This window comes from Drosophila suzukii, chromosome 2R (assembly GCF_043229965.1).
Source record: "Drosophila suzukii chromosome 2R, CBGP_Dsuzu_IsoJpt1.0, whole genome shotgun sequence".
In the NCBI taxonomy this organism is placed as follows: Eukaryota; Metazoa; Arthropoda; class Insecta; order Diptera; family Drosophilidae; genus Drosophila; species Drosophila suzukii.
In genome coordinates this window covers 3,737,539-3,759,982 of record NC_092081.1, presented here as the reverse complement: position 1 = coordinate 3,759,982, position 22,444 = coordinate 3,737,539, and the positions used below count along the sequence as shown (strand labels likewise).

The 22,444-nt window shown below is 38.9% G+C and overlaps 6 protein-coding genes across 7 annotated transcripts; 1 reads left to right on the top strand and 5 right to left on the bottom strand.

The window, feature by feature from the left end:
* Nucleotides 1-11: 11 nt before the first annotated feature.
* LOC108019840 (uncharacterized) lies at nt 12-18,730 on the top strand. The gene is made up of 4 exons (XM_017087872.4): nt 12-541; nt 1,410-1,824; nt 11,203-12,124; nt 17,888-18,730. The coding sequence occupies exons 2-4, from the start codon at nt 1,681-1,683 to the stop codon at nt 18,139-18,141; spliced, it is 1,320 nt and encodes a 439-aa protein (XP_016943361.1). The 5' UTR covers nt 12-541; nt 1,410-1,680; the 3' UTR covers nt 18,142-18,730.
* Nucleotides 8,562-9,059, bottom strand: LOC108019843 (uncharacterized). Its single transcript, XM_017087876.4, has one exon. It carries the CDS (start codon nt 9,057-9,059, stop codon nt 8,616-8,618), a length of 444 nt encoding a protein of 147 aa, XP_016943365.1. The 3' UTR covers nt 8,562-8,615.
* On the bottom strand, nt 9,064-9,845 carry azot (ahuizotl). The gene is made up of 2 exons (XM_017087878.4): nt 9,259-9,845; nt 9,064-9,202 (listed from the first exon to the last, which is right to left on the bottom strand). The coding sequence occupies exon 1, from the start codon at nt 9,718-9,720 to the stop codon at nt 9,274-9,276; it is 447 nt and encodes a 148-aa protein (XP_016943367.1). The 5' UTR covers nt 9,721-9,845; the 3' UTR covers nt 9,064-9,202; nt 9,259-9,273.
* Nucleotides 12,302-14,769, bottom strand: LOC136116517 (uncharacterized). Its single transcript, XM_070994942.1, has one exon. It carries the CDS (start codon nt 14,767-14,769, stop codon nt 12,730-12,732), a length of 2,040 nt encoding a protein of 679 aa, XP_070851043.1. The 3' UTR covers nt 12,302-12,729.
* Nucleotides 14,867-17,113, bottom strand: LOC108019845 (protein lifeguard 2). The gene is made up of 3 exons (XM_017087879.4): nt 16,398-17,113; nt 16,095-16,328; nt 14,867-15,267 (listed from the first exon to the last, which is right to left on the bottom strand). Exons 1-3 carry the CDS (start codon nt 16,557-16,559, stop codon nt 14,869-14,871), a joined length of 795 nt encoding a protein of 264 aa, XP_016943368.3. The 5' UTR covers nt 16,560-17,113; the 3' UTR covers nt 14,867-14,868.
* Nucleotides 18,581-22,394, bottom strand: LOC108019841 (protein lifeguard 1). Of its 2 annotated transcripts, none has more exons than XM_017087873.4 (3): nt 22,214-22,394; nt 19,578-19,816; nt 18,581-19,523 (listed from the first exon to the last, which is right to left on the bottom strand). In XM_017087873.4, the coding sequence occupies exons 1-3, from the start codon at nt 22,263-22,265 to the stop codon at nt 18,918-18,920; spliced, it is 897 nt and encodes a 298-aa protein (XP_016943362.3). In that variant the 5' UTR covers nt 22,266-22,394; the 3' UTR covers nt 18,581-18,917. The 2 variants fall into 2 exon arrangements, with proteins under 2 accessions (XP_016943362.3, XP_016943363.3); XM_017087874.4 differs by having other exon boundaries at nt 19,578-19,789.
* Nucleotides 22,395-22,444: the final 50 nt, after the last annotated feature.

The following is a 22,444-nucleotide window of genomic DNA, read 5'->3' as shown; positions in this document are numbered from 1 at the left end:
TGGCCCATCGAATTTGCATAAAAAAACTTTCAGCAAGCCCAAGCGCGCACGGCGTTTCCGTTTCTAGTGCAGTTGTAGTTTTTTCATATTTCGAATTCTTGGCCTGTGAACTGAGTCGCCGCTGGCAGATGCACTTTCGGCAGCAGTTGAATGACAAATTCACAGCGCAGTCCATCAGTAACAACAACAAGCGCTCTAGTAGCCCACTGAACTGCGAATTCAAGTGTTTTGTTTGCTCGCCGCGCCGCCCGTCGTGATTCGCATATATTATTTACCGTTGCGAGAGCGAAACTGAAAGTAAAATTCGCAAGCCGCAGAAACTGTAAATTATGTAAAAGTATTGGGCCAACAACAAGTCGTTTGTGGCCGTGTGTGTGTCGGGTGGGCTTATCAGAAAAGTTTAATGGAGGCTGCGCCGGTAATTTCTCGGCCTTCTTCACTTCGCCACCCCAACATCCCCCAGCAACAACAACTGCAGGCGGCGAACAACAAAAGCAACTGTAAATAGCCGCTGCCCCTTGTTTAGCGCCGCATAAACAGCGTAAGTCGACGCACATTGCACATCATTGTCACATCGCCGCTGTAATATACACATGTCTGTATGTAGCACCATACATCTGTATTTATCGCTATATTGCCCTCACCTTGCACTCGTCATCTTGCTTTTTGGCCCGGCGCCAAGAAATTAACCCCACCAAGGCGACCACGCGGCTTTGGCTTTGAGGGTGTTAACAAATGCAGTCACCCGCACCCCAGATCAGGGATAATAGAGTTTCTGGGGCAATTTGCGTACGATCTGAACTGTCTTTCAGAAGTGGTCAAAATCAGATATTTTCGGATGAAGCTATCTTTAAAAGTATAAAAAGAAATATGCAATACAAAAATCTTTAACTTTATTTTAAATTTATTTTTTCTGTTTACAAATCAACAGAACACACTCACTTCTGAAAACATAAAATAATGTAAACTTGTTGATGTTTAATATTATTATTAAAATACGTTTCTGCTTGACTTAAACCTTAAAATGATTACTCATTTCACATCAATTTACCAGATCCTAAAAAAACAGCCCACTAAAGCAAATAAACAGTTTAAGCCGTATTATAAACCGATACATCTTTAGTTAGAGCTTCAGATTTGTACCTTTATAACAATGAAAACTTTAGATAAACAAAAAATAAATTTTCTCTTGCCCTAAAGCAATTGTAGCAAAACGTAAATAAAATAAATTTGTTTAGAATACCTCACAAATATATCAATAATAGTTTATTTACACAATCTGGGAGCGTGCACAACAAATCTGTATTTATTTGGGTATTTTAAACACCCAAGCCTATGCCAAAAACATTTCAATATCACGGAAGAATCCAACAAATTCACCGATGCTTGCTATCGTTTTTCATTACCAGGTCGCAAAATAATGTCGACAACGGGAAACTGCAGTCATAATGAAGAAGACAAATTAAATAAATAAATGCTCAATAACGAAATTGCGTTGCAAGCTAGAACCTAGCGAGATTAATGATGATTTAATGTAAGCATCGGCGGACTATACCAATTTTGCCACCTGGCTAAAAGGGAAGCCAGAAAGCCATCAGACTGGAGGCCTCACTCACCCTGAAGCGCATATTTGCCCGCAAAATTGGCTACAAGGCGAAATCGAAGTCAATTTTAGCGGCCATGCGCACGAAACACCTGATCCTGCTACTGATCGGAGTGATAATAGCCACGATCATATTCATCGCATTCGGACCAGCCGGCGAGCCGAACGACTCATTCAAGAACATCGTCGTCCAGACGCACCAGCAGTTCAAAGAGTTTCAGGTGAGCTGACTCACATTTTCGGGGGTCTAAGTGCCGGCGCCGACCACTGATACGGACACTCCGCGCCCCACATTGTGCCGAATGGCTTAGATAAGGGTATTAAATAATAATTATCTGTTCGTATCTGGCGCTGGCGTGTTGAAACTCACATATAAATAGGGAAAACCGAAACCACAGTGCACTTGTTTTTGGGTTCCTTAGATTCGACGCGCTTAAACTTATCACTAGGGTGGAGCTCGGGAAAAACAAATGCGAACCTAATTGATTTATGGTGCGGGTCACATGTATGATTCATAGTTTCCACTATCAGCAGATTGTCTAATGTTGATGGACGGCCCTATATCCACGACATTTTTTTGGCAATTGCTTTTGGCAGCGTCTGGCTTTTGGCATCGAACTTGGCCTTGAACTGTGCTCCGCCCCTGCCCCGCCCACACATGTAGCTTATTTTCCACTCACTTTATGCTTTTAGCCAAATTGAAGCACGTCCTGCTGGCTGGGCGGGCCGAAAGCTAGATACGCCAGGCAGTCTGGCACATTTGGCCAAGACAAACAGGCCGGCAGCGAACCGAAAGTCATCAGCATCACTCACACAAGTGTCTGGAGGAGGAAGAGAAGAAAGGGCGGATGTTGACCAGGTTCAGGTTCATTTCAGAACACTTTTGGCCGTGGTGGCAAACGAAAAGCCGTGGCCAGTGGTGGTTCTGTTTGGGTTTCGCATGCCAAAGCGTTTACTGTTTACACTAATTAGATTCCGGCCGGAGTCAGGTTGCAAGCCCGTTGAGTTATTGGGTAACTCGAGGGGACTGCGGTTAACCACAGCACAGAGACTTCCGCTGCTATGGGATTTCTTTAAATTATGTAGCCAGATGGTTATAATTCATCATTTTACATTGGTTAGTAAAATAACCAAAGGTGGAGCTTCGTTTTGGGCGGTTTTCTTATCACGTAAGCATATAAAAGCAAATCGATTTAATGGAACCGTAAAAAAGAGTCTTGTCTTTTAAGTTTACAACTAGTTGTTATCTAAGTCAGATAACCAGAAAAGTACAATTTCGGAATCATGACAAACAAAGATAACGGAAGCACTAATGAATAATACCACTGTTTTGATAGGGATCAAAATTATTTTCTAAAAATCGGAATATATTGAACGGGAGTTGTACGCATTTGAATTATTTTTTGTTATAAACCCGTTTTTGCAATTGCAACAATATCTATATAATATTTTGTTCCGTGAGTAATTTACAATGAATTTTCACTAAACTGGTTTGCCCTAGTACCGATACCTACATATATATATCTAACTCGAATTACGCTTATGTGTCCAATTCGATTTCCACTGATGTAAGCAAGCATATAGACTTACAATTAAAGTGATTGAGTGTGCAACTGCAAACACATGATGCATGCCGACTGTTTCCCCCAAGTGTCTTAGAAACATTTAGTTGTCTATAAAGATGGAGTGTTCATTAATCAAGCAAACTTTATTTCTATAGGTACTGCACAACTAGAAATATGAATGTTTTGTATCTTTTTTCAACACGTGACACTGGTAATTTGACCGAAAAAAATAGTGACCCCATCCCAAATGGTAAATTGATAAGTCAAGGGAATATCTACGTTAGTGGAAAAACGTGATAACACTATAAACAATAGGAAGGAAGCTAGCTTCGGCAAGCCGAAATCTATATCATGCCATTAAAATCATATAACAGAAACCGTAAAAAGATATACCCAGAGTTAAAAATAACTTGATAAAAAAAACAACTAAGGTAAAATTTGTATCCAATATTTTTCCGACCCTTCCTATTGGAGCTATATGTTATGGTTGGGAAAGTTTCTTGCCGACACCTTTAAAACTGAGAGACTAGTTTGTGTAGAAACGGATATGGTTAAACCGACTCGTCTAGTGATGCTGAGCAAGAATACATATACTTTATAGGGCCCCTCTGAAAGACAAAAAAAATTTGTACTTACCAAAGTAAATTCATTCTATTAATTATGGCTTATACATACAAATGTATAAATATGGCTCGAAAGTCACCCCACACTTTTCATACAGTTAAGTGCTTGTTTCGTGGGAAATAAACATGTGGGATTAAACAAACTACGACTTTAAGTGGACTTTAAAACTGTGGGGCAGACAGAACTGCTTTAAAATTCAAACAACAAAGTAGTTCGAAAATTAATAATCCAATTATAACATTATACTAGGGTATTCCGAATTTTATGAAATATTAACGCTGCCCTATTTGTGACAATTTGTGTCAACTCTTAATGGATGGACTAATCAATGACTTAAATTGCCCCGATGGTCGCGAGCTTTATCAATGCGTTTGCACAGCGATTACCTATATTTCATATTTACCTGTGTGCGAAGTATCTAAACGAGCGCTATTGATTGCCATATAGCTTTGACAGCCATTGCTTCAATGTCGCACCGCCACCCACTCACATGCTGAATAATACAATTAAGCTGCAGTTGGACGATAATCTATTTAAATTATCCATGTAGGGCGCTAGGAAAATATTGCTGACAAGCGATGAACCGACTGAACCGACTGACCTCTCGAACTTTGATTAACATGAATGCGGGGGTTGAAAAAAGATGGCCTTTATGTGGAGAGAAAATAGACGATGAAGTAAACGAGACATCGCTCAGTTCTCTATAAAGGGTTCTAAAATAAACTTTGGCATCAATGGAAAGGTAATTTAAACGCCGTTCGAATGATACAATACATTTCTTAACCCATTCAGTACTTATTGAAAAGGACAAATTTGTGTAAACATCTACTTTTTAAACTTTTTTCCTCGACTTGAAATCTTAAATTTGTTGATGCAAAAAGTTTCTTCAAACAAAAATAATAGTAACTGCAAAAAAAATATTTCAAAAATCATTTTGTTTATATTTGTTATGATTTTTTAAAGGTGACAATGTCGGAAAAAATGTGTATGAAAAAAAGAAAAACAGGGCTCAAATGCCTGTTTCTACAGATTTTCAAAAAATCATAAAAAATATAAGAAAAATTCAATTTGCAGTTACTATTATTTTTGTTTGCATCAAAAGATTTAAGTTTCCAAGTCGAGGAAAAAAGTTTAAAAAATACATTTAAAAGTAGATTTACACAAATTTGTAATTTTCAATAAATACTGAATGGGTTAAGAAATGTATTGTATCATTCAAACGGCATTTAAATTACCTTTCCATTGATGCCAAAAGTTTACATGAAGTAAGTTCAAATTATGAGTATATTTAACTTTTGTTTGTCAAAATACTAATGCCGACCAGTGTAAATATTACCATGTATTTACATTTAGCTCGATATGTTAAATATTCTTACATATTGTTTGGACCTTAAGTACTGAAGAGATCATTATAGCTTACAACCTCAGGCTATCTAAGCAACAAACTTATATTTTAAAACGCGATTATCTCGGAATGGTGTTTGCGGTGGACACAATTCCAGGAAAATTTAAATCCCGAACCCTTTTTCTTTGCTACTTATAAAAAAAGAATTATCTTGTCGCTGAACGATGTAATTTTTAGATATTTTAAATTTCTTATTTTTACTCTCGAAAAATAAGTTTTATTTAAACTGCCATGTAATCAAAATTCTTAGCGACAAGATAACTGATTTCACTCGCATACGGTTCCTTCTACCAGTTACATACTTTCCGACGAATAAGTTATTCCATTTTACCTTACGAGTAGAAAAACTATTTAATGCTGTCGCACATCTTGAAAAGCCTGCAACAAAAAAGAAAAGTAATATATTCCAACCAAACTTATAAGGCAAGATGATAAGAGTTTTACGTGTCTTTTACTCATATTCTTATATAACCAATTCAGGGCTTTGTAACAGCTTTTACAAAATCTGTCCAGCCAATTTTACCATCGCCATCAAAGTCGACCTGTTTAAACATTTCATCGAACTCCAGATCTGTGAACTTCATACCCATGGACAGGGCAAAGTGGCGCAGATCGCTGCCGTGAATTGAGGCATTTTTAGTCTCATCGATCGCGTCGAAAGCTGCCTTCAGGGAATCCTTGTCGTACAGCTGCTGGTAGACTTTGGTCATAACATGGAGGAACTGCGCTACCGTGACCCCCTCGTTTAACTCATATTCAAATTCCTGAAACATACAGTTGATCTCCGATTCAGTGCGAATTATTCCCAGTTGGTACATCACATCGCCGAGATCATTTTGACTAATCATTCCAGGTGTATGGGTTTCATAAAGCGCGAATGTTTCGCAAATTTCTGTGGCCTGGTCCTCAGTCAGAGAACGAATAGTTGTTTCCTCCTCTTTTGTGTCTTCCATGTTTTTTAATTATATTTGTGTATTTATTTTTTATTGTACAGTTTTTATATCTTTTGGTGTATAGTGTAGGTTTTAGCTTTAAAATGTTAATGTTATATGTCTCATATTTTCAAATGCCATTCCGAATTGTTATAATAAACTAAGTTCAAAGCCTTCTTTAACCCGTTATTGTTGTCGATAGTTATCAGACTATAATTTGTCTGTAAAAACTGCGAGATCTCGTGCACTTAAGATATTACCTAAACTTTTAAATTGTCAGATATTTCATTAAAATAATGCCATGGTCATGGCAACAATTTCAACAATTTTGCAAAATAACAGTTTAGGGATTACCCTTAAGGAATGGTGTGTATGGGTGGATTGAAAATACATATCTGCCAAGTACTCTTATTTGGCTCATTTACTATAAATCTCAAAAATTTCTAAATTATTTTAACGTACTGAAATATTTTTTTTTAATACCCTTGCAGAGGGTTTCATGGTTTCAGTTAGAAGTTTGCAACGCAGTGAAGGAGACGTTTCCGACCCCATAAAGTATATATTTTCTTGATCAGGACCACTAGACGAGTCGATCTAGTCATCTGTCCTTCCGTCTGTCCGTTTCTACGTAAACTAGTCTCTCATTTTTATACCTATCGGGAAAAAACTTTCCCATTGCAGGTAGTATATAAGTCGGAACAAGCCGCATCGAACAACTATATCCTATAGCTCCCATAGGAATGATCAAAAAATATATTTTTTAATTTGTATAAAAAGTATAACTTTGGTGTTTTTTGACATATTAACATCTTCTTTTCGGAATATCATTGTTTTAACATTTCAGAATTTTGAATAAAATTCAAATTAAGTCATACGACTTCATCATTAGCTACCAAAGCAACGATCGGGTAATTATACCGTTATACTTCGTTTTCGGTAAACATATACGGTAGTAAATTAAATTAGAACATAACCTTAAAGTTGTTGTAATTACTTTTTAATTATTAGTTAAAATCCATCTTTATCGTAATCGAAAACGTTGTATGCTTCCTTTAAATGCTTAGTATGTTCCATAAATTTATAGATTTGAGTCATCAATTCATTAAAATGTAGCAAAAAAATCACCTTCAAGTCTTTTGGAATACCTGTAAACTTCAGACTCTGTGGTTTTGGCCGAGAGCGCGCATCACAGTTCCCAAATCTACTGGACTGATTCTTCTAGTCTATTGTGGATCACAAAAGGTGAATGTTTCGCGGACCTCTGCAAGATCGTCTGCGGACAAAGTATACTCAAGTGGATAAAAACAAGAAAGAACGCTATAATTTCGTTTTCTAACTAAATAAAAAACAATGTTCGGTTGCAAGAAATTGCGGCCAGCCCGTATGTATGACAGCCTTCAGCGTTGATTCTCGTGATAGTAAAATATAGAAGTATCTAAGGACTTACACAGACCGCTAGTAATAATGTGGAAATGTAAAATCACAAATCTTAAATATGTAAAGAGTTTAGGTAAGAGTAACTATTGTCTATAGTTAAATAACTATCAAAACTACAACTTTTCAATGTTATACTAATTTTACCAAGAAAAAACTCTGAACGGCGCAGCGAAAGATATTCATCAAGTTAAAAAAAAGTGTGTGTATTATTCGAGCTGTAAAAAACATATTGTATCAGGGGAAAAGTATGTAACAGGTAGAAGGATGCGTTTCCGACCCCTCAATATTTAAAGAACCTTGATCAGAATCACCAGCCGAGTTGATCTAACCATGTCAAACTGTCCGTGTGAACGCTGTGATTGTGATAAAAGTTGTAAAAAAAAGTGTAGTGGTTTTATATATACCTATCGATTGCCCTAGAAAAATGTTGCCACAAACCACATAAATACGTCCGAAAAAAAGCGGTATCTTGGAAAGTTTAACAAAAAATTGGTATTACGAGTGCAGGCTCTAGAGATTTAAACAGTCAGATCCATGTGTTTATATTAAACTTTTGATGAACTTAATAACAATGCATATAGGAATTTCCCATGTTATTATTAATTTTACAATATTTTAAAAGCAAGATGTGACTACTAAGTTGCTGAATGAGTCAACATTTTATGATCAACTTCGCCAGAGAAAAAGTAAACACGGAGTGCGGTCGCGGTCAAATATTTAAATTGGCATCGTAATCAGCGTAGCTCGTTTTTATGATTGCTTTTCCTCATCGCCGTCACCCTTTCGAATATCCTGGCACTCCCCGGCGACCATTAGGCACATGCGACCATTTTGCCCATTTCGGAGTCACGCGCCCAGTCACATGGACACACACAATCCGAATTCTTGGGACAAGGTTTTACAGCCGACTTTCTGGCGCTGCCCCGACTGACCCAAAGGAATTCGGTGGGAATTCCTAGTGGCGCCGAGACAAGAAAAACGCTACTAGGGTGTCTTTTTTTTAGAAGGGGTTCGTGTTTATTTAATGCTTTCAATTTGGAATTTCTCATTCAGCTTCGCATGGCAGCAACAAACTCATTAAAGGATATCTTTCCATCTTTATCCATATCAATGTCCTGGAACATCTCTTGCAGATCACTGTCAGACATCTTTTCGCCCAGATTGGTCATCACCGCTCTAATATCCAAAATCGTAAAACTGTTCACTTCGTTGCGATCGAAGATCTTAAAAGCCTGCTTTAAGGACACAAGACTGTTTTGCTCCTCCAGCCGCTTAGACATAACATATAGGAAGTCCTTGAATTGTACTTGGCCACCAAAGTCCAAATCAGTTTCATTGGCCAGGTTATATATCTCCGCTTCGGTAAGGATCTCGCCAAGGGCCCGCATAACTCCTCCGAGCTGCCTGATGGTCACAAATCCTGACCTTTCCGTGTCATACAGGTGGAAAGCTTCCCGGATCTCTTCTATCTGGGCATCGGTCAAACTGCTCATGCTGGCCAAAATAAAGTGTTTTTTTTTTAGTATTGGAACGTTGTTTTACGTTTCTTTTCGTTTTAGTGTCAGTTCCTAAATAACAAACCAAAAATATATATTGACAAATAGATCTAAGGTGGTTTGAAAGGTTCTTCTGTTGCCTACAGGAGAAAAGAGGGAAACTATAAGACAATTTGGGACTTTTTAATGGACTCACCTTAAAAGAGAGAGGCTATCGCGTTGTCATCATGTTAACAAACTCCTCGTAATTGATGTGATTGTCCTGATCCAAATCGTACTCGCGTATCATTTCCTCCAACTCGTCGTCGCCAAGCTTAACGCCCAACGCCGAGAAAACATTTTTTAGCTCGGTGGTGGTAATATAGCCGTTGTTCTCCTTGTCGAAAATGCGGAAAGCCTCGCGCAGCTCCTGCTCCTGGCCCGTGTCACGCATCTTGCGAACGATAATGTTACAGAACTCACGACCCGCGATGGAGCCATTACCATCCGAGTCAACCTCATTGATCATGGACTGAACCTCCGTGTCGTTGGGCTGGCGACCAAGGGCGCGAATCACCACCGCCATCTCCTTAGAGGTGATGGCGCCCTCGTTCTCCTTGTCAAAGATGCGGAAGGCTTCCCAGATCAGGGACTGTTCCTCATGCGATATATCCTCCATCTTAATTGGTTTGGTTGATAGGGGGTGTATAAGTGGTATAAGGCGTTGTTTCGTATATTTGTTGTACTGTGTATTTCTCTGTTCGGAGGTGTTAACTGAATTTCCCCCTTCAACTTCACACGGCTCCTGACATTGAAATCGATTCCTACCCCAAGGGAAAAGCTGCGGAAAATGAAAACGGAAAAATGAACATCCCCCCGTGGCTTTATTTCGCTGCAGAGTGCACAAAACCGATTGGCACAAAATCAATAAACTCGTTGTGTAAGCGCAATGTCACAGGGGCAGAGTTGATTGATTCGAATGTCCTTGGGCCAAAAGGCCCTGAAGCTGATCGCTTTCAGTTGCGACATAAAGACGTCTATACCCATAGCTAGCAACCGTAATCTACAACTAGTATCTTTCGATTTTTGCTAACAAAGTTCAGAAAGAAAAAAAGCACAGCCACTTTTCTCATCCTAATGTTAAACTATAAAACAAAATAGATCAGCACTTTTCATAAAGCTTATATATTATGTTCCTGCTTGGTTTAGCTTCTATGTAAACTCATTATAAAAACCGCATTTACATTTTAGTTTTGGGTCAATTTACTTTACAATAAATTGATTACTTGATTTTCCATGATCAACTAATTATGGGTTTTTATAAACCTGATATTTTGTTTATCTTTGCTAGTATGATATCATAAAAGAAGCTCTTATAGATTGCCCATTAAAGTTGTAGGAGCTTTGGGTTAAATTAGTTTCATTGGTGATATCCGTATTCCAAATTTATATGATGGCTTTCCAATTTAAAGCTTCATTATAACAATGGTTTTTTTTTGAAGCTACTATTTTTAAATAATTTTTTTAACTCAATGCCGGAAAATAAGATGCTTAAAAAGGTAATGAATAGATTTAGGGCAATACTTTTTGCTTTAAGTGTAACTTAGAAGTAGTGGTTGCCATCGGTCGAGCAAGGTTGTCATGCGATTTGGGTTTGGCGACGCCTAGCCTTCGCCTTTTGCCGCAGGTTAATTTCAGTTGTTTTCCTCTTAGGGCCTTTCACCTGCCCGTAGTGGGGCACACCTGACACCATCTTGTGGCTGGAGAAGGAGCAGCGCCAGGAGCCAGAGCATGCGGCACGCTCTCCTCTGGCCGCATTCAAAACAAATAGTAGACACAAATTTGGCATCGGCACGAGAAGGTTCCATTGTGTGGCGGTGTTTGTGTTTTGGGTTGGGGTATTTGTATGAGTTGGTTTCTGCGGGAAGGGAGCGTGCTTGAGGGCCGTAATGGAAAGATTTCTCACATGTGTGTTTCCGCCGGGCCAACTAATATGTGTCGCCTCGGAATTGCTCCCATGACGGGGCAAATTTCACTCACCGAGCTTGGCTTTTGGGCACAAGGATTGTGGCCATATTAAGTTAACCGCAGTCTGCTATTATATGAATTATTAATTTGGAAAACCCTATTTAAACACTAATTTTCTATTTAATTCTTGCAGGAGAACCTCCGCGTTGGTTTGGAACGCAAAAAACTTGAAATAGACCCAAAGTATTTGATACTTCTGGGCTTCACCTCGCCAAAGGATGCCTCAGGCCAACAGCAACAGCAGGATCAGCAGAATGGGGCCGTCATTGGGTTACCAGGCCAGCACCTGCCAAAAACAGATTTTCCAGCGCCGGCTACCAAAGCGGAACAAGAGCTCAGCGAGCTACGAGGACTACGGCGTCCCCAGGATGCCGTCACCTTTGATGGCCAGCAGGGAGATCGAGAGCAACGGGGCCAGCGCAAACGGATCACCACACCGTACAACGGAACAAAGATCAACTTCACCATCGTCACGTATGTGCTGGAGGGTCAGGCTGCATCGGCCATCCTACTGGCCCAGAACATTGCAGCGAAGCTTCCCAGCGAATACCTCCTCATCTACGACTTGGGTGTGTCAGAGGAGCAGCTGCGGGACTTGGGCGCCTACTGCAACAACAGCCGGTGCTCGGTGATCACCTATGACCTGTCGGAGTTCCCCTCCTTCGTCAGTGATCAGCGGACGCACGCGTACCGGCCCATCGTGATCAAGGACGGTCTGATGCGTGCCCGGTCGGTTCTCTTCCTGGAAAACTACATGAGGGTGCGAGGCGGCTCCGCCCAGCTGCACAAGCTGCAGAGTAGCGTGATGAACCCCGGAGTAAAGACCGCTGGGGTCCGGTCCGCGGGAGTCCTTGGCTGGAACACGCCAACGGCGGTGTCCTCGCTGACGCATCCCAAAATGTTCGACTACTTCGAGTCGAAAGCTGAGGACTTCAACTTCCTGCGGATGGTCGACCTGGACGCGGTATTTTTCTCGGACAATCCCCTGGTTACCGAGAAGATCATGCTGCCCTGGCTAAAGTGTTGTCTGACCCTCGAGTGCATCGATCCAATCGGTGAGTCGGCAGTTGGGGCGAATTTGGGTTATGGAAAACTGTCATTAGGAATGTGCCCTGTTCTTTCCCCAATATAAATCAATCAAACCTACATTCGTGCCACCACCCCAATCTCTCCTTTGGGTCTGGTGTACTAATGACCGTCATTTGCACGGCATTCCGTTGATGGCACTCACATCAGGGAAAATTATGTAATTACCATTTGAATTTGGATTGATAGCAAACGTAACAGTGCCTTTTTAGATCGAACAATTCATTTTTATTCAACCGGCCATTTTTCACTTTTCCTGTGTTTGTTTATTACATATATTGTAGATGAACCAACATCACATAATTCTGGCTTCATTCCCTTGAATTTCGTTGAAATGAACTCTGTGTTCGTTTCCGTGACTTCATATGAAATGAACACACAGTTCATTGACAATTAGTTCAATAAAATGAATATGCTTTTTTATATGTTCTTGACGATATAGTTAGTAACCGATGGCCGCGCATTTCTCCTTTTTTCATTGATTGACAGTGGCAAAACCAACTAAACTCGTGCCAAAGAGCAACAGACCTTATCACCACTTCATTAACAGCAAATGCAAACTGAAAATGTATCTTCATGCTCGACAAATATTTTCTTTCGGATAAAAGACATCAGTAAATATTTCAGTTGTCCGCTGTTCAGCTTCGAAAAGGGTTTTATAGCATCGTAACAAATTTTTCGTCACATCGGGTTTCTTGTAAGCTTTAAATATTTGTGGTTTGGAGTTTTCGATACCAAACGGTGTTCCTAGTTGCCGATAATTTTCCGAAGTGCTTGTACAAAAATTTCTGGTTTTTGTATAATAATCGTCTTGGGGGGATTTTATTACAGAGCCCAGTAAGTTTTTGCTTTTTTCCACATTTTTAGACACCTTAAAGTTCCTATGCTTTACATTTTCCATATAGTATTGTCGCTGCGCCAAGAAGTCTTGTTTGTTTGCCATTTCCTTCACCAATGGTGGTATTTTTTCTGCCTTGTATTTTTGCAGCAAATTGCAAATTTCACATTCGCATTCAGTTTGAGTAACTGCATCAGCCTGGGGTACATGAATTCTGTTACACCTCTTAGGTCGTTTTTTCTTAAACAGTTTGACAGGTTGCCGTTTCCTTTTATTCAAAGGAACGTGAACAACTTCATAATCATCGAAAGTCAAGAGTTCTTGAGCCGAATTGTTGATGTCAGAAATCGTGAGTACAGCATTCGCCTTAGATTGATTAATTCTCTTAATCGACTTAAATGTTCTATTTAACTGCTCCGACAAGTCTGAACTTAACGGCGATATAGTTTCCTCAGAATGCTCAAAGCTGTTAGGCTCCTCATGACTTAAACTATCCAAGCGATGAAGTTGCTGTACAAGTTCTGCCTTAGAAGAAATTTTTCTTTCGTAGGATCTGTGTATGTTAAGGAACATGTTCGCCGCAGTTTGTCTAGTTGAACGTCTTAAACTCGTGTCCATAGTTCGAAAGACCTTTTTGCTGGAAATAGCTTCCGCATCCCGTGGTGAAGTAGAATCTATTAGCTGTTTTTTAAGCATATTTGTTATACTGGATGCACCTAGTTTCGAGGCCCGCTCCTTCAGATACTTAAACCCGTAGTCATGAATTTTAAGGCTTTCACCCAGTTTAAAATCAAATCGCTGGTTCAGAGAGGACTGTTTTTTGAGATTTTTTATTTTTATTGACGATGTTTTAGATGGTTCAGAAAAATAATTTATCCCGTGTTTTAATGTCCTTTTTGCAGACCTGTTCTTTAAAAGATCTCTATAATCCGTGGGCAAATTTAAGGCAGTTCGAGATAATTTCTTTAAAATCGTATACTGCATATTCTTGCTTAGCTTTGATGGGTTCTTTGGACCTTTCAACTCGCCCAGCTCTACTAGAGCTGGCCACAGTTCTGTTAGCTTCTTTTCTGTTTCTACAACAGATAATCTATGGTTTTGTAAAGATTTGAGATGAGATTTGAGTTGAGATGTGTGAGTGTTGCGCCTTTTATATAATTTGTTTGCTTTATCGTTAGATTTCATATATTTTGTTTGCATTTTTGCTTTGTTTTTTCTAAACACAAATCTACTAAGCAGTCGATTAAGAATGTGACAAAATCCTGGACTATTTGGATTTGAATTAATAGGCCTTGCCAAAGGCTCGGGTAGATTCTTTTGGGGCTTGAATGTGATTCTTTGCCTTTTAATCTGATTTATTTCAATAACTTTATTGTTGGACATTTCCGTTTGCTCAAAGAAATGTTGTTCTCTTACTCGGGGAAGCTTTCTTTTTGACTTGCTAGTTTTTAACTGCTGGTCTTGAGGCGGCTGGTACATCTGCTTAAGCTTCTTGATGTGATGCTTGAATCGTTTCCACTTGGGCATCTCGATTTCCGCATTACATGATTTAACTCCACTTGAAAACATGCTCTTTTGGAGTTGTTCCATTCGTTTAGTCAGAGGCATTTCCGATCTCTCATTATTAATCCTAAGGAGGCTGTAATGATTCTCTGCCCTAGAGATTTTGCCAGCACTGCTGAAAAACGGACAAGCATGCCCCAGGAACATTTTATGCTTATCCCTGACCGTGGGATGTAGCGTTGACTTGGATATGGCTTGGAAAAATGTTGGCATGGTTCAGAAAGTGATAGACTGGTTTTATTACAAAATTTTGACAGCCGAAATAAAATCGAACAATAAATTTTGTATTTCAAAGCCTACTGGGGGGTTCTCTTAGCAAACTTCGGTCCTAAAGCATTCGCGGAACATGCGTATGGCATCCATGATTTGGTTGAAGAAGAGCATCTTCATCAAACGCCAAACCCCCTTGGGCAAATCGCAGTGAATGTTGCAGGCGGCAAAAACATACTCCTGGGGTCCAATATTGTAGCCATGTCCACCGCACAGCATGAAGTGGGTGTCGTATATGACGTACCACGCCTCCACAGTGCAGGCCATTCCCAAGAAGACCTCTACCACGCGGTTCAGTCGGTAGGCCAGCAGCAGAAATAACCCAAAGATGATACAGATTATGGAAATCCCTCGAATCTGGGTGAACCGAAAGCGCTCCTGGGCGGAGTATAGCATTAGGGCTAAGATCTCTACGATTAGGATGACGGGATAGACATAGACCTGCAATACGAACGGTTATAAATTCAAACTTAAAGCTCTGTATTTTTTAGGCAATATATTTCAATATGAGCTCAGTAGTAATAAAATAATGATCTTCTTCAAACATTAAAATCAATATTAAAATATATCATTATACCCTTGCAGAGGTTATTATGATTTCAGTCAGAAGTTTGCAACGCAGTGAAGGAGACATTTCTGACCCCATATATATATTCTTGATCAGCATCACTAGACGAGTCGATCTAGCCATGTCCGTCCGTCTGTCCGTTTCTACGCAAACTAGACTCCCATTTTTATAGCTATCGGGATGAAACTTTCCCAAATTTCTTAATTCTATTGCAGGTATTATATAAGTGGGAACGAGCCGGATCGGACAACTATGTATATCCTACAGCTCCCATAGTGATAAAAAAATATTTTTTTATCTTGGCAAAATCATTTTTTGAACATTTAAGGACTTTGAATAAAATATTAACAAAATCAGACGACTTTATCATATAGCTGCCATAGGAAAGATCGGATAATAATGTCAAAATAACACAAAGTCCGTTATATTCCGTTTTCAGTAAACATAAACGGTAGTTAATTAAAATGGAACATTATCTTAATGTTTCTGTAATTAGTTTTAAGCTTTCGAAAAATCGAAAAGCTCTGAACACACAACGCTTCCACGGGATCGACCTGGAATGGTATAGAAACATCGGTTTGCCGGAGCTAGCTTCCTTTCATGTTTTTCATTAAATTTCAAACTTAAATTGGATTTAAGAAAAATGTTTTCACATACAATCCGACGTGTAATGTTGATTAATTCACAAATTTTGACTCACCCAATGTGATTGCACCAAATTAAGTAGATATACACTCCTATTAAAGGACCCGATGCATGTGGTTAAGAAAAGTACCAAGTAGTTAAAAGGACCGAATCTCCTCCACTCCCGCCAAACGTAGAAGCACGTATACAAGAACATAGTTAAAAACATGGCTATGGACATTATATAATTGTAAGGCAAGGGATATTTTAACATCAACTCCAGACAGGGCAAGGTAAATACCAGCTGCAGCTGCAATCAGCATTTTATAATAAGTAAAATGAAGTTGTTCGATTCGAAAATAGATAGCGGAAAACGTACGATTAGTATTCCATAGAAACGGCGCACCAGACGACGTCGGAGTCCAATGTTTGTAATGTCGAATTCAAAGTTCCTTTGCAAATGTCCATTGGGCAGCAAAAGTTCACATTGTATAGCAATTCCCGGGATTTCCGATTTTTCCACCATCAATATGGTGTCCATTTCACCACTCAACTGAGGAGATACTGCTGCCTAATGCCCAATTATATTTCTGTATTTGATAAGCCCCGTTTTCCAGTTAATAGTTTATCTAATTTGGTATACTCCATTTCCATAAACACCCCACACCATACATAAAAGCAAGGAAGAACGCTGTAGTCGGGGCACACGTTACTCAGCTAAAGAGAGCAAAAGGGTAATGTAGATATAACAGGTTTTTCAATAGGAGCGCTAAAATGCTTTTAAAAATCAGAACGGTTTGGAACATCAATGAAAATCTTTATTTCTGTGCAAGTACATTATCTATGAATCTCGATTTCTGTTGCATGGCTACCACGGGCACGATTGCAGAAGTCATAGCAGCAAATGACGATGGTTTTTAAGCATAAATCGGCCGATACTGCTGCAATTTCATATCGATATTTATAAGAAGTTCTCCAATCGTAGCTGCTTAAGTTCTTTCGTCAATTTGATCTTGTAAGGATGTAGGCCAAAATCTTTTCGCAAAAATTCGCCACAACGACGTCATAAGGATGCCTAACGGTTGAGAAAGAAGTTCGGTAGTAAATTTAAATAATTTAGACTCGTTGGATTGTATATCCTTCCATAATGGAATGACAAACCTTACTGAAGAGAAATGTTAAATGACACAGTTGGGGCGGTTTATGTAAGTGGCATTTTTATACCCGTTACTCGTAGAGTAAAAGGGTATACTAAATTTGTCGGAAAGTATGTAACAGGCAGAAGGAAGCGTTTACGTCCCCACAAAGTATATATTCTTGATCAAGATCACTAGCCGAGTCGATCTAGACTAGGCTATTGGGATTTGGCATGCAGATTCCTAAGCTTCTTATGCAGCGCAAGTTTGTTTCAGCAGAGTGTCACGCCCAATCTAAAAAAAATTTAACTGAAATGTAGTGTTCTTATCAATAACTATCCATTGACCCAAAAAAAATTTGTCACGCCCACTCTAACGCCCACAACGCTTAAATCTGTCTACCGCGGGTAGGTGGCTTTGCTGGTTGCATATCTCCATTTGAGAGTATTGAGTAACTGGTATCTGATAGTCGAGGTACTCGACTATAGCGTTCTTCCTTGTAAGTAATAAGGAGTTCCTAAGTTAAAGATAGTTCCCTATTATTTTAAATTCGGTGGAACGAAAGAAATGTTTCATTTGTTATAATTACAAATTATACGCTTGAACCGTCGCTGGTAAAACCATAAAAGCAAGAATATTGAATTTTGGCTTATAAAGGTTCATCTTAATTTATATACCTACCCTCCGAAAAAAACACTCTATTAATTATATTAATGCATTTGTATTTTTGCAGGTGCCCAATCAAATGGTTGCAAGTTCAACAAGAAGCCTCTGTACCGATATTCCGGGTGCCACGGGTACGATGCGTCCGCCTTCAACATTGTTTTGGGTCTTACCTCGCAAATGGACAACACTGAGTACTCGCTGCCCAGCGACAGTCCACGCAACATTTTCTACAAGGAGACGCTAGAGCAGGCGACACGGATTCTGGAGAGCAGGCGGCGCAACAGCAGCGAGACATCCGACCATCCGTTTACGGACGACTGAGCAGGGAGATCTGAAATAAGAAGTGAACGTGGGCATGGCCAAAGCATTTGATACAACATTTTCTACAGACACACACAGACACACTCAGGAGCCGGCGGAACAACCCAAGATTAATAGGAGATACGGCGTAACAGAGAATCCTTAATATGAATTAGATAACGCTCGGGGGCGATTCCCTATCAAGCAGAGATTGACAGACGATTTGGTGTCCAAGACAAGATCAGAAGTGAACAGACCAGAGCACAGTAGTTTAGCGTAGCGTTAGGATGTGCAGTTTATCAATACTTATAACAATTTAGTCAAGCCCTAGTTACTTATTTACCGAAAATCTACATGAATATCTGTGTGAATGTTTCCATGTACTTGCTGCGCGCATCAATAATTGTAAAACCCCTTCTTTAGTTAACTGCCCCAACTGTAAATACATAAGAACATCAAATGGCATACATTTTGTGATTGTATTTTATAGTTACTCACGCATAGACAAACATATACAGTATATAAATATAAATGTATTGTATCTATCCTAGAACAAGACGAGCCAAAAAAGTAAGTTAATAAAATTCTGAATTACCAATACCAAATGAAACCGTTCTTATTCTGACTCTGTAATTGGCAATAAATTGAACCTGCTATTATATATGAGTTTATATGTAGCCCTTCAATTGTAAATGGCACTTTTTCACATTTTTGTAAAGCTGAAGCTGGTTATATCTTGTAGAGGTAAGGGAGTACAAACAAATGCATTACTTTCAGCGTGACTGTCATTAGCCACACTAAACAAATTTCTGTACGATCCGAAGAACATAAATAAATATGCGGACCACATCGACGTACAGAGTGAGAGCTGCGAATACATATTCCTCGGGATCCAACTGTTCCGCACGGTTTCCGCCGACTATGGACTGCATGTCGTAGATCAGGAAGAAGCATCCTATTACGGCACACAAGCAAGAAATTGGCAAGCTATCCACGAATCCGGGCATCGAGAAACTACACACTGAAAGGACAAGAAGGATCATCACAAAGGTTATAGCTACCCCGCCCGCAGCGGTGTAATCGTATTTAGTTTGCACAGCGTAGATGCAGAGTGCTGTGACCAGCACCGTAGTAATTGCCACCGCCGAGAGGACAACATTGGAATCCATTAGGCTCGATGCGGCTCCCAGGAGCAGCGACATGGTGAAGGTAAAGATGGCCAGACAAATCAGATTTACTGGGTGCTTTCGTCGCACGCTCTCCAGACAGACGATCATTATCAAGACGATAATGTTAACGATCATGGCCAAAAAAAAGACAACGAAATTCTCCCGCACAAACTGCTTGGTGGGCCCGTGGTAAACAAATGTAGCCATCACTGCACACGTGAACAGTAGTTGGACCTGCAAGAATAAAACTGATACAATGTCAAACTGGATGTAAGATGTACAACTTACCATGAGGATTCCAAAGACTTTGCGCACAAAGCCCTTTCGAATAGTTTGATCATCAAAGATAATGCTTTTTACAATTAGATCATGGGTAATCGTTCCAGATTCCAACAAGTGCGGCTGTACAGCTTCTGCAGCCGAATCCTCAGCCTGGGATCCATTTCTTGGAGGAGGTGCTGGCAATGCAATCGGTGGGAAGCGGTCATTGTTAATCGGTACTGAAACAGACATAAACATCATAGAAACTGTGGGTTTTGGATTTATTAGAATTCAATGAAACAAAATAATATACAAAAAATATACATACATATATACAGAGTGCGAAAAAAAATTTACAAACTTTTGATATGGAGTTGTAGTACAAATTTAACTCGTCAAATGAAAACACCTCTTAACGAGGTACAAAACCTTCAACATACAAAAGTGTCGATATCCACTTGATGAAATAATAAAGACACTTTCTACATTTTTCTCATTAAAATTTGGGTTTTTATAGCTGTTTTCTCGTTAAACTACTCTGGGAAATAAAAAGTGATAAGACTAGTTTCTTACATTCAGCTGTTTAACACCATATAAATTTTTTAGGACTGTAAAACTTTTTGAGACAAACTCACAATAAAGGCATTTGAAAAGTCCCCTAATATCTTGTTTTTGGAATAAATGAACAGAGCATAAGATTTTAGAGAGTATTGTCAGCAAGAAATTTCAACTTGAACTTTATAAGTTATAAACAAAAAACTTAAAAACGGCCCTGACAAAAGAGAATATACGATTTCTTCCCTAGCTCTTTCGAACTTTTTTCTACAAACGTGCGGATCTTCGAGTCCGGACTTTGCAGTTAGTAAGTTGGTAAAATCAAAAAAAAAGGGGTCGTGTGTAGACTATGAATATATTCTTAATCAGGATCACTAGCCGAGTCGACCTATCCATGTCGGTCTGTCCATATGAACGCTTACATCTCGTAAACTGTAAGACGTAGAATGTTGCGATTAAGCATGCAGATTCTTGGGCTTCCTTCTTACATGTAAATACACACTAAAACTCTATGCAGATGTGAAAAATATTTAATTTTTTTCAAGGTTAAAAATGTACAATGAACTACAACTGTACGCTGTACGTAAATAAGATGTACACTTCAGTTTTGGGTTCAAATTGAACAAATTAAGTTGTTCAATTTCAAGTTCTCAAAAATCAACAAGAAATAATTAATTTTATAGTTATCGTCTGCAGCTTTTTCTGAAGAAAGAAATAACGATATATTGTCAACACATAATCAATCAATAATCAAAAACAATCTTTGTTTGTCACGATACCCTACGTGAATTGTTTATAAAATTATTGCAAATACATTTTCGGCACAACAAGAGAAACAACAATTATTTTGAATTTTTAACTTGACGTACCATATGAGATTTAAATAGTTCATCACCTTACCCTGCTCGCCACTTTACCATACACTCCCCTATTACTTCCAACTTTTAATTAATCCAGAATTCTGGACCAGAATACATATTTATCAGGGGAGTCACAGAAATCACTTCAGCGCTGTCATGAACAATTTCTATTTATTTACCATTTTTAAAAATCTCTATAGATATCATTTTTAATAAGAAAAAAAAAATTTTTAATAAAAAAGTCCACGTGGACAAAAATAGGAGGGCGGGGGCGGGTTAGTTAAAAATCCACGATTGTTCACAAGGGGAAAAGGGGGGGTCAAAAAGTGCTTAAAATTTGTCCACGTGGTATATGGACGGCCCCTTAGTTAGTTGGTAAAATCAAAAAAAAGCGGTCGTGTGTAGACTATTTATATATTCTTAATCAGGATCACTAGCCGAGTCGACCTATCCATGTCCGTCTGTCCATATGAACGCTGATATCTCGTAACCTGTAACACGTAGAATGTTGCGATTAAGCATGCAGATTCTTGGGCTTCCTTCTTATAAACACACACTAAAACTCTATGCAGATGTGAAAAATATTTAATTTTCTTCAATATTGAAAATGTACAATGAACTACAATTTGAACTGTACGCAATTTCAAGTTCTCAAAAATCAACAAGAAATAATTAATTTTATAGTTATCGTCTGCAGCTTTTTCTGAAGAAAGAAATAACGATATAATGTCAACCAATTGGGTATCGTCAGGGTACCCTACGTGAATTGTTTATAAAATTATTTCAAATGCATTTTCGGCACAACAAGAGAAACAACAATTATTTTGAATTTTTAACTTGACGTACCATATGAGATTTAAATAGTTCATCACCTTACCCTGCTCGCCATTTTACCATACACTCCCCTATTACTTCCAACTTTTAATTAATCCAGAATTCTGGACCAGAATACATATTTATCAGGGGAGTCACAGAAATAACTTCAGCGCTGTCATGTAAAATTTATAAATATGCAAATAAGAAACTTAGGATAAAGATTTACATAGGTGCTCTGTGGTACCCCTGATTAGCTCATTTATAAAGCAGGGTGATTCAATACTGATTATATGTTTCTTATCGCTTTCTGTTTTTTTTTTTAATATTTATCGTTCTAAGAAGTCCCTCGGGGATCCGCATTTACATACATATGTACGTACAATGTACGTCGTATGTTAATATGAAGTTTTTAAATAAATGGTAGGAACTCACCGCACAATGCAGCTTTATCTAGGAACGCAGTCCCTCTTTTAGGTGAATCCATGCCGAAAAGTAATGGATAGCAGTGATATCTGAATAAAATATGCCTATCTACAAAGTTCTAAGGATGAAATAATAAGAAAAATCTTTTGTGTCTGTACCGCAAAACTGGAGGAAAGGAATGGAAATCAAGCTTGCCGGCTTTTATTTTTGTTCAGAGATGCCAGAGTGTCGCGCAAAGAG

Coding starts and splice junctions, on each gene's coding strand:
- LOC108019840 (XM_017087872.4), top strand. CDS start 1,681: ATGCGCACGAAACACCTGATCCTGCTACTGATCGGAGTGATAATAGCC. Junction 1,825..11,202: donor AGCAGTTCAAAGAGTTTCAG/GTGAGCTGACTC, acceptor TAATTCTTGCAG/GAGAACCTCCGCGTTGGTTT. Junction 12,125..17,887: donor CGAGTGCATCGATCCAATCG/GTGAGTCGGCAG, acceptor GTATTTTTGCAG/GTGCCCAATCAAATGGTTGC.
- LOC108019845 (XM_017087879.4), bottom strand. CDS start 16,559: ATGGACACCATATTGATGGTGGAAAAATCGGAAATCCCGGGAATTGCT. Junction 16,329..16,397: donor GTTTCTATGGAATACTAATC/GTACGTTTTCCG, acceptor TGCTGATTGCAG/CTGCAGCTGGTATTTACCTT. Junction 15,268..16,094: donor ATTTGGTGCAATCACATTGG/GTGAGTCAAAAT, acceptor TTCGTATTGCAG/GTCTATGTCTATCCCGTCAT.
- LOC136116517 (XM_070994942.1), bottom strand. CDS start 14,769: ATGCCAACATTTTTCCAAGCCATATCCAAGTCAACGCTACATCCCACG.
- azot (XM_017087878.4), bottom strand. CDS start 9,720: ATGGAGGATATATCGCATGAGGAACAGTCCCTGATCTGGGAAGCCTTC.
- LOC108019841 (XM_017087873.4), bottom strand. CDS start 22,265: ATGGATTCACCTAAAAGAGGGACTGCGTTCCTAGATAAAGCTGCATTG. Junction 19,817..22,213: donor AGATAAAGCTGCATTGTGCG/GTGAGTTCCTAC, acceptor CAAAACCCACAG/TTTCTATGATGTTTATGTCT. Junction 19,524..19,577: donor AAGTCTTTGGAATCCTCATG/GTAAGTTGTACA, acceptor TTATTCTTGCAG/GTCCAACTACTGTTCACGTG.
- LOC108019843 (XM_017087876.4), bottom strand. CDS start 9,059: ATGAGCAGTTTGACCGATGCCCAGATAGAAGAGATCCGGGAAGCTTTC.